At 36.4% G+C, this 10849-nt stretch overlaps 2 protein-coding genes across 4 annotated transcripts; one reads left to right on the top strand and one right to left on the bottom strand.

The window, feature by feature from the left end:
• The first annotated feature begins 1759 nt into the window (after positions 1-1759).
• LOC110867919 (transmembrane 9 superfamily member 3-like) lies at positions 1760-7612 on the top strand. 2 transcript variants are annotated; one of them, XM_022116978.2, is made up of 8 exons: positions 1760-2010; positions 3096-3136; positions 3230-3812; positions 4246-4383; positions 4490-4646; positions 6412-6896; positions 6992-7243; positions 7349-7612. In XM_022116978.2, exons 1-7 carry the CDS (start codon positions 1868-1870, stop codon positions 7209-7211), a joined length of 1767 nt encoding a protein of 588 aa, XP_021972670.1. In that variant the 5' UTR covers positions 1760-1867; the 3' UTR covers positions 7212-7243; positions 7349-7612. The 2 variants fall into 2 exon arrangements, with proteins under 2 accessions (XP_021972670.1, XP_035831524.1); XM_035975631.1 differs by having other exon boundaries at positions 6992-7257.
• Positions 7613-8869: 1257 nt separating this feature from the next.
• On the bottom strand, positions 8870-10646 carry LOC110867920 (protein TPX2). 2 transcript variants are annotated; one of them, XM_022116980.2, is made up of 6 exons: positions 10403-10646; positions 10185-10283; positions 9780-9926; positions 9499-9558; positions 9304-9398; positions 8870-9228 (listed from the first exon to the last, which is right to left on the bottom strand). In XM_022116980.2, exons 1-6 carry the CDS (start codon positions 10433-10435, stop codon positions 9117-9119), a joined length of 546 nt encoding a protein of 181 aa, XP_021972672.1. In that variant the 5' UTR covers positions 10436-10646; the 3' UTR covers positions 8870-9116. The 2 variants fall into 2 exon arrangements, with proteins under 2 accessions (XP_021972672.1, XP_021972671.1); XM_022116979.2 differs by having other exon boundaries at positions 9780-9932; positions 10403-10645.
• Between the last annotated feature and the right edge of the window lie 203 nt (positions 10647-10849).

Below are 10849 nucleotides of genomic sequence, written 5' to 3'. Positions count from 1 at the left end.
GTTTTAGGTATGTGATTTTACCTTGGATTATTATAGAAGATGAAGATGAAGATGATGATCGGTGGAGATTACAGAAGATGAAGATGATTCCGATGAAGATGATTCCGATGAAGATGAAGATCGGTGTTGGGACTTGAGAGAAAATATTTCAATGAGTTTCTTGAGAAGTGTGATCGTTCTGATCATTCATATATGTTTATCATTAAGAGTTGGGGGTATAAAGGACATTTCACAATTGTCAAACAGTCAAACAGACGGAACACTGACGGAGGGACTCAAACTGTTATGAATTTATAAGCTCAGGGGCTCAAAAAACCAAAAAATGAATTTAGGGGCTCAGGTTGATGTTTCACACATACCACAGAGACGCAAATTGCATTTTTCTCTAATGTTTTTATTTATAAAAGTTTGATGTTTTATTTATTTTATCTTAAATTAAAAAAATAAAAAATATAAAAAATAGTTTACCAATTCATGAAGTGTCTAACCATTGCCAACACTTTTCAGCATAGTTTAAACTCTAAAGGTTGGATGACATGGCACACTCATATTGGTTGATTTTGAAGTTTATCACTTTTAAGTGTCTAACCACTCCCTACACCCTTAAGCGATGTTGAAAAGGCTTGACTAAGAAAACAATAAAAATATCTCAATTGCACACGTGACAATCATGGGTTTTAAGCCGTTTCAATTGTTTGAAACGACTCCTTGTAAGAGTTCACATGGCTATTTTTGAAAAAAACTTTGGTCAACGACTATTTTGGAGATTTCCCCTTCTAAAAATATTAAAAAAATATAAAGTTTTCTCTCTCTAGATTTTTTCCCATATATTTACAGATGAACAGTAACGTTCCCATATATTTTCTCTCTCTTCTACTCACAACCACTCAAAAACACTAACAACCATTCCTTATAATATAACTAAACTCACTCACATATTTTTTAGGGTCATCATTGTGAATGCTCTAAGAGGGAGTGTGTAGAGTTGTTTTTTTAATACAAGGCCTTGTTTGGATGAGCTTATTTTACCTCCTTATGAGTTATTGACTTTTTGAAAAAAGGAGTTTTTGTGAAATGGTGTTTGGGTAATAAGGTGAAAAGAAACTTTTTAGGCGAAAAGGATAAATGAAAAAGTCACTTGGTTGTGACTTTTCCAAAAAAGGGATAATGAGATTAAAAAGTCAATAAAGAGAAATGGAAAAGCTCATCCAAACATGCCCTAAATTGCTTTACACAATAGTTCTTAAAGAAGTGAAATGGAAAAAATTCCCTCATGTGTAAGGCACATAATCATACTTAATCAAAAAATTTAACTGGGTTAAGCTCAAAGAACATACAGTGCAAGATTTTAAAACATTAAGTACACAACTTGACAAGTGTTACTCTAAAGGATACTGTATGCAAAAATAATATATAGATAAAAGACAAAACATGTAATTTAGTCTGAATTTTAGCAACAGACATTAGCTAATAGTGTGTATTATTAGCAATAGGGATAAGCATTTGGCACCGGGTACCGGTACCGAACCGGTACCGTACCAGTACCGAACAATGCCGGGTATATTTGGTATCGGTACCCACTCTCCGTTTTTTGGTACCGGTATTTACAGGTAAAACACCGGTATATTCGATACCAGAACTGATACCCACTTTTTTCATTTTTTGGTACGTATACTTTCGATATCGGTACCGATTCAATACCGAACGGATACCGTGCTCATCCTTAGTTAGCAACTAGACAAGTAAGGACCACCATCTTTCCAAGACACAGAAAACCCCCTAAACAAATATAAACAACCTCACACACATCTAAACATTAGATCTACCAACACACTCACCATATCACACCTCAAAGATCTGCAGCAAAATGCCGGTGACGGTGATACGGTGGCTACTGGTGGCGCTGCTAGCGGCAGTTTCCGTCAACTCAGTCCGATCAGATCACAAATACAAACCTGGAGATGAAGTGCCGTTATACGCCAACAAAGTCGGCCCATTTCATAACCCTAGGTTTGAATTGATTGATATTATCTTAATTTGTTGTACATTTGGTTACTTTTAGTGTTAGTTATGAATTGTGGATCTGATTTGGTTGAATTAGGGTTTGGATGACTGGATCTAGGGTGTTCTTTTGTGGTCGTTAGGGTTTTGTGTTGGTTAAGTTGAAGTTGTTTCAATTGCGGTTGATTCGGGTTGTTGGATGATGTTTTAGGTGAGGTTAGGTTTAGGTATAGTTATAATTTGTGTATGCGTTAGCTCTGAATTTTGATTTAGGTATAGTTATAATGTGAAATCTAAGCTGGTTGATAAGATTTGTGGGTTTGGAAAAAGGTTAATGGGTAGGGGATAGGATGGATTTCGGTCTGGTTTTCGAGAGTGTGTATATGTGGAATGAGATGATATCTTAAGTTGAGTGGCTTTTTGCAAGTGGTGGTATGGGTGTTTGTAGACCGTTGAAACTGATTGAACCGCCCAAACTGAAGAAAGAAAGCTAGATTGGTCTGTTTGAGATCCAAACAGTTCCCGGTTTTGGCGGTATAAACGGTTTGGAACATGGATTCGGCTTTGTAAACCGAACCGCTCGTTTAACCTTTGTTACTTATGTATTTTTTCCATTTATAGAATATTTAGCGATGTATATGTATTATAAATATAATCATGAACCATCTTTGCCATTTTTTAAATACAAACTAATGATTTTGAAAAAACAAATTGGTTTGAACCGTCACACCGCCAAAACGAACTGTTAAACCCCTAAACCGGTAAAACTGGCTGGTCTGGCCAACCCACCCAACCGGGCCCGTTTGATTTGTCGTTTCCTAAAGCTGTAGTTAGCAGTTTGTCCCAGAATTTTTATTAAAACAGACCCTGAACATCCCTAAGTGGTGGCATTGTATCAGAAAATTTTCGTGGGGAAATTTGACATGCCAAAAAGAATATCTTTTAGGATTGTTAGGAAGAGAATAGGTTTAGTTTTCCAAATTTTTGATTTTTCATATGAGGTGTAAACCATAGGATCTTCAGCTTGTTGCAGCTTATTTATTTTATACGTCTGCTTTGAAAAACTCATTTCATTTATTTTCCGTCTTCTACAGTGAAACATACCGTTTTTATGATCTGCCTTTCTGTTTGCCAGGTGCGTGTGTTTGCCTTCAATCTCTCATTCCTTTCTTTATTATTTATTATCTTTTGTTTAGTATATGTATATTCACCTTATCGTTGTTTGCAGCTCACTTAAAGGAGAAATCTGAAGCTCTTGGTGAAGTACTGAATGGAGATCGTTTAGTCAGTGCTCCTTATAAGCTTGACTTCATGGTCGAAAAGGACTCCGAAATCGTTTGCAAAAAAACACTAACAAAGGAAGAAGTATCCAAATTCCGAAGCGCTGTTACAAAAGATTATTATTTCCAAATGTACTATGACGACTTACCTTTCTGGGGCTTTCTCGGAAAAGTTGAAAAAGACAAAACTGACCCTAGTGAAGAAAAGTATTACCTGTTTAAACATCTTCACTTTGAGATCCACTACAATAACGATCGTGTGATAGAGATAAACGCAAAAGCCGATCCTAGTGCTGTAGTGGATCTCACCGAAGACAAGGAAGTTGAGGTCGAGTTTATGTACACGGTGAGGTGGAAAGAAACAAATATTCCTTATGAAAGTAGGATGGAGAAATACGCGCAGTCTTCTTCTCAACCGCATCATCTCGAGATCCACTGGTTTTCGATTATTAACTCGTGTGTGACGGTTCTTCTCTTAACTGGTTTCCTTGCCACCATTCTTATGCGAGTCCTTAAGAACGACTTTGTTAAGTAAGTAGTTAAATTTGTATATTTTAGAGTTTAAACACCCCTTTTCTTGTTTTCCATTGATTATATTTAGAGTAAAGTACACGAACGGTCCCTGTGGTTTTTTAAAATTTTGGATTTGGTTCTTAGTTTTTCAGAAGTATACGGATGGTCTCATGGTCCCTGTGGTTTGCACTTTGTAACCATTTAGTCCCCAACCAACAAATCAAAGGTTTCAGCAGGTCCAAGTTATGGACTAAATGCATTACAAATTGCAAACCACAGGGATCATCCATGTGATTTTAGGCAAAGTTGGGGACTAAATGCGTTACAAAGTGTAAACCACCTGGACCATTCGTGTACTTTTGGAAAGCTAGGGTTCAAATCCAAAATTTTCGTAAACCACAAGGGCCATCCGTGTACTTTACTCTTATATTTACTATCGATTTGCAAAAAGGTATGCTCACGATGAGGAGGCAGCTGATGACCAAGAGGAAACCGGGTGGAAGTACATTCACGGTGACGTTTTCCGGTATCCGAAGTACAAATCACTGTTTGCTGCAGCCCTAGGTTCCGGTAGCCAGCTATTTGCTCTGTAAGTAAAACGTTTTTAAACTAATTATTTCATTATAATGTTATATTCATTGGATTAATATTTATTTGTTAACGCCTTAACATTGATTACATTTTTGTTCTCTCAGTGCACTTTTTATATTTATTCTAGCTCTTGTTGGCGTATTTTATCCATACAATCGAGGAGCTCTGTTTACAGCACTGGTGGTCATATACGCACTTACGTCTGGTATTGCTGGCTACACTGCAGCCTCGTTTTATCACCAACTAGAAGGAACTAACTGGGTATGTTACATTGTTATTCAACATATTAATAACTTTAATCAAAATTAATTATTTACTAGTGGGTTACCACCCGCGCACTGCAGCGGGTTCGAAATGTTGATAAAACAAGCAAATCACGAGAGTTAAAGCTGTTTAATGTTTTAGTTAAGGGGCTAAACAATTTATTTATTAAAGTTGTGGGGCTAAACATGTCATTATTAAAGTTGTTGGGCTAAAGTTGTTTATTATTAAAGTTGAGGGCTAAAGTTGTTTGATGTTGACAAAATAGCATATTTATAGTATAATGAGTTAATTACTGTTTTCGTCCCTGAGGTTTGTCAAAAATAACGGTTTCAGTCCATTAGTTTAAAAATTGCGATTTCAGTCCATTAGTTTCATTTTTGTAACCATTTCAGTCCACTAACTTAACTCCATCCATTTATTTTGTTAACTTTGAGTTAACTAACTAATTCAGGGACGGTTTGCGTCAGTTTTAGAAACACAGGGACTTAAGTGTAAACTCTAATACATTAAAACAAAAAAAATAGTAAATTCCAAAAAATCAAAAAAATTCCAAAAAAACCAAACAAATTCCAAAAAAATCTAAAAAATAATAAAAATTCTAAAAAATCATAAAAATTCTAAAAAATTCTAAAAAATTCTAAAAAAATCCAAAAAATCCGTTTCGGCGCGAACTGTTTCGAACCCGAACTGTTTCGAGCTTAACCATTTCGACGCGAACCGTTTCAACCCGAACCGTTTCGAGCTGAACCGTCTGTACCGTTTCGACGCGAACCGTTTCAATCGTACCGTTTCGAGCCGAACCGTTTCGACCCGTACCCTTTCGAAGCCGAACCGTTTCGAGCTGAACCGTTTCGAACCGAACCGTTTCGAAGCCGAACTGTTTCAAGCTGTACCGTTTCGAACCGAACCGTTTCGAGCTGAACCGTTTCGAACCGAACCGTGCCGTATCGAACCGAACCGTTTCAAGCTGTACCGTTTCGACGCGAACCGTGCCGTATCGAACCGAAACGGTTCGGCTTCGAAACGGTACGGCTTCGAAACGGTTCGGGTCGAAACGGTACGGTTCGATACGGTTCAGCTCGAAACGGTTCGGTTCGATACGGCACGGTTCGGTTCGAAACGGTTCAGCTCGAAACGGTTCGGTTCGAAACGACACGGTTCGGTTCGAAACGGTACGGCTTTAAACGGTTCGGCTTCGAAACGGTACGGGTCGAAACGGTTCGGTTCGAAACGGTACGGGTCGAAACGGTTCGGCTCGAAACGGTACGGGTCGAAACGGTTCGCGTCGAAACGGTTCAGCTCGAAACGGTTCGGGTCGAAACGGTACAGACGGTTCAGCTCGAAACGGTTCGGGTTCGAAACAGTTTGCGCCGAAACAGATTTTTTGGATTTTTTAGATTTTTTTAGAATTTTTATGATTTTTTAGAATTTTTATTATTTTTTAGAATTTTTTGGAATTTGTTTGGTTTTTTGGAATTTTTTTGATTTTTTGGAATTTACTATTTTTTTTGTTTTAATATTTTAGAGTTTACACTTAAGTCCCTGTGTTTCTAAAACTGACGCAAACCGTCCCTGAATTAGTTAGTTAACTCAAAGTTAACAAAATAAATGGATGGAGTTAAGTTAGTGGACTGAAATGGTTACGAAAATGAAACTAATGGACTGAATTCGCAATTTTTAAACTAATGGACTGAAACTGTTATTTTTGACAAACCTCAGGGACGAAAATAGTAATTAACTCTAGTATAATTTTATCAAACAGGTGAGAAACTTGCTGTTGACTGGCTGCCTGTTTTGCGGACCCCTCTTTCTTACCTTCTGCTTTCTAAACACTGTTGCGATCGCTTATACCGCTACTGCCGCACTGCCTTTTGGTACAATCGTTGTGATTGTTTTGATATGGACGTTGGTGACATCACCATTGCTAGTATTGGGGGGTATTGCTGGAAAGAACAGCAAAGCTGAGTTTCAGGCGCCTGTACGCACCACGAAGTATCCGAGAGAGATCCCTCCTTTGCCTTGGTACCGCAAAACCATCCCGCAAATGGCCATGGCGGGTTTCCTTCCGTTCAGTGCGATCTACATCGAGCTTTACTACATCTTTGCTAGCGTGTGGGGCCACAGGATTTACACCATTTACAGTATTTTATTTATTGTTTTTATCATCCTCCTCATCGTTACTGCCTTTATCACTGTCGCGTTGACGTATTTCCAACTTGCTGCTGAAGATCATGAATGGTGGTGGAGGTATGTGACTATGTATTATGAATTATCAATGTCGTCTCATTTTGACTACTTGACTTTTGGTGCAAGAGTTGACTTGTTTTGTAATATGTTATCAGGTCTTTTCTGTGTGGTGGTTCAACGGGTGTTTTCATCTTTGGTTATTGCTTGTACTACTACTATGAGCGCTCTGACATGTCGGGATTCATGCAAACATCGTTTTTCTTTGGTTACATGGCATGCATCTGCTATGGTTTCTTTCTCATGCTTGGGATGGTTGGTTTCCGTGCTGCCCTGTTCTTTGTCCGACACATATACCGCTCAATCAAGTGTGAATAGAAGCTCGACATTCAATTTACAGTACTCCGCAGGTATATATCCTATAGTACGCACTCTCTCTCTCTCTCACACACACTATGTGCATATGTATGATCTGTTTAAGCATTCTACGTTGTAGTAACTATGATGTATTTCAGGCGCTGGTGCTTATGCTACTGCCCAATGTGAAAGCGTAAAGGTAACAAGGACCGAATTACATGTCATGAGGATGTTGAAACCGTCACTTTCTCAATTATGTTTATTAGGTCAATAATATGAAATGATGTTTAAGATGTAGGTAGTTTGAACTATACAGACTCGATTTTTGACATATATAGACTCGTTTCGTTTGAAACTGTAGCGTGTAATTGAACTCTTGTTTTTGTCCGTTTATAAATGTGCCGTTTACATCTTTATTGCTATTTGCTTTCTATTTGATATCTGCTTATGGTGTCCTTATGCATGATTTTATCAAATCACTAGAATCAGTTAAACCGATAATAGATGGATAATTTGTGCGCATGATCATAAGACTATCCACTATCAAAACCTAACCCAACCCAATCTTTCATTAAAATATTAATTTCTCTCTCTTTCACCTACACAACCCAACTCAATCCAATTTTTCATCCACATTCACAACCCAACCCAACCTAAACTAATATTTTATTATATAAATTTGATAATATTACATATAAAAAACAACGTAAATAATGCAAAAGCAAAATATATATTATAATATGTTTCAACCGAGTGCAACCTTTGGTTGTTTGAACGATCCGGTCGTAGCACCAGAATAACTTTTATATTTATTTAGTGTAAATTAGTTTTGTCTTTTCTTGATATATGGCAACCGGTTGAGGTTAAAGTTCACCATAGTGTATAGTCTAAGGAGTGTCCTGAACCATTTCTCAAGTTTAAATCTACAAAATTTCACTCAATACTTCACATTTTTGGTGGCATAATTGCGAATTTAAGGTCTGGAAACCCAGAAAAACTTGGGTGGATAGCCAACATCAACAATTTTAAGTGAGTAAAGATCCGAGCCGAGACAGAGTAAGCTTGGGCTTGACTCGATTATAAACCGAGCCGGCTCGGATTTGAAACCAAGCTGAAAATCTTAGCTCGAGCTCGACTTGGTTTTTAACCGAGCCGGCTTTGCTCGGTCCGTTTAAGCTCGAATTTAAAAATAAATAGTAATACGTAGCTTTTAAATTCAGTAGTCTAAGATATCATTCAACAGTTCGCAAGGACATATTCAAAATTAGTTTAACCTACAATAATACAAGTCAAAATAAAGTTCAAATACAAAATAAGTTTCAAATCTCAACAAAATACAATATAAGTTTATTAGCATCCTAATCAACCCTCAAATACGCCACAGATATCTAATTGCACTCTTAAATACCTGCAAAGAATAACCAATTTTCTATAATATGTTATATGTGTATTAAAAAAAGAATATTAAAACTAAAATAATCCGAGCTAAGCCGCTGTTGGCCGGGCTTATAACTCTGCCATAGGTCATTCTGGGATTCACCTTTTAAATTTGGACTTTTTCTAATCTAAGTAATTATTTTGTTGCACACATATAAATTTGAATAAATAAAATTTCTTGTTGTAGCATCAAATAATTGTCTTTAGAAGGATTAAATAAATAGCTGAATGTGGAATAAAGAGATGAAAAAATCCATAAGTTTCCATTCAAAACCAACACATGATTACATAAACAAACCAAACTGTCAAAAATAAGGTTCTTTTCAGCCCACAGCCTAACACTTTATTCAACAACATCCTACTTAAGTTCAGTTCTTCAGACAAAAAAAAAACACACTTCTATAAGTCTAAACACCTCATCAATGGTTATCACTCCAACAAACATGAGTTTAGTTGGCTTGTTCTATACATGATCAATGCAGATTGTGATCAATGTGCTTCATTTTCTCTGAAACCGTAAAATTCCCTTGTGCTCGAAAAGCTGTTTCTTTGCTTTTCTTGTGAACTTGTCTTTTTCGCAACTTTCGTTGGAGTTGTAGATCTACAGAAAATAAGCATTAACTAACTGCAAGAACACATATCAATCAATATATTTTGTTTTAGATTTAGTGGCAACCTTCGTGGAACGAAAGGGCGATCAAATAATGGCATCAACTGAGCTCGTGGGATCATTTCCTTTCTTAACATTCGGACTTCTTCTTCCTCGATTATCTGGTTCCAGTTCCAGTTTCGGTTTTGTAATCAATAAAAATGTCAATATCTATTAAGGTTGCAAATTCAAAAAAGAGATAGATGTTTTAGTTATACATGCCTTTTGTATCCTCTCTATTTGTCTCTTTTGTTGCTCCATTAGATAGAGCTTTGTTGCTACCTGTATATAAATCGTCTACGCGTTTAGAAAATCAATGCATATATATACATGTGTAGGTTATGTAACTAAGAAGTATAAAATTTAAAAAATGTGAACCTGTTATAAAAAAATTAAACGATTTAAGGTTTGTTGTTTTAGTTCTAGTAGTAATTTAGTGTTTTGTAACATTTAGAAACAAAAATAGTGTTGCTAGATGTCTATAAACCGTCGCTTGAACTAACCGAGTAGTTAAAGAAAGCACGTTTAACTGCTCTTTCTTTGGTTTGGAGCTTAACTTCCATAGATTTGGTGTTTTCTTTTGCCGTTGTTTGTAGTTTGAAATCCACAGGTTTCATGTTTTCTTTTACTGATCCCTTCGTCGGGAGACCCTGCAACTAAATCAACCTTTTAATGTCATTAACAAAAAAAATAAAAATAAAACTCGATCATAATAAGTGTTAGAAACACATATTAGAGAAAATATATCAGTTATGATTTATCGTATTGTGTTTATTATAATTAAGAGCTTTGATTTGACTAGTTTCCTTTGCAATTAAAAGTAAGGTACTAATATAAATAGTTGATAATAATACACAATATCTTACAGGGTTTTCGTTATTTTATAATACGCAATTAAAAACTTGTACCGAAGGTTTTGCTTTAATAGGAAGCGAAGTGGAGAGAGATTTCGCATGTCTCGTTGGCGAACGAACATGATCACTGGTGTAGCAAGTGTTCTTCACACACTTTTAACAATAAAAAAGGAGCGAAAACGTGTTAGATGAGTTTAAACGAGTAGATCTTGAAGTTGAAAGAAAGAAGCAAATGGAAGATGAACTTATATGTAGATGATAATATTAACAACCTTTTGGGTAGTTTTTAATCTTGGGCTTTCCATGACTGTAAATAAGTTAAGTGGAGTGAAGTGAAGTGAAGTGTGTGTGTGTGTTGTTGTGGTGTGTATAGTGTGTGTTTATATATATTGGGTTGGTGTTTGGAGATGTGTTGTTATCAGAGTATGTTAGGATGAACTTTGCTAGATGCTGCTGCTGGAACATCGCCAGCATGTTGAGAAAGTTGCATGCTTTCTTGCACCAAACTTTCTGATGAAACCTATCTCTCGTATCATCTTGATGTATAATAGTAGTTTATGAAAACTTTTACTTACTGTATTCTTGTGTGTGTGTTTTTTTGCATCAAAGATTGGTTATCATCCTTGAGGTCGCTATCGGTGTAAACGAGTCGAGATCTCCGTGAGTTGTACTAGATCGGCTTGTTAAAAGCTTGAATCAAGCTGAGTTTAAACGAGTTC

This window comes from Helianthus annuus, chromosome 7 (assembly GCF_002127325.2).
Source record: "Helianthus annuus cultivar XRQ/B chromosome 7, HanXRQr2.0-SUNRISE, whole genome shotgun sequence".
Taxonomy (NCBI): domain Eukaryota; kingdom Viridiplantae; phylum Streptophyta; class Magnoliopsida; order Asterales; family Asteraceae; genus Helianthus; species Helianthus annuus.
Note: the sequence above shows the minus strand (reverse complement) of the source record. Positions and strands in the feature narration are given on the sequence as shown.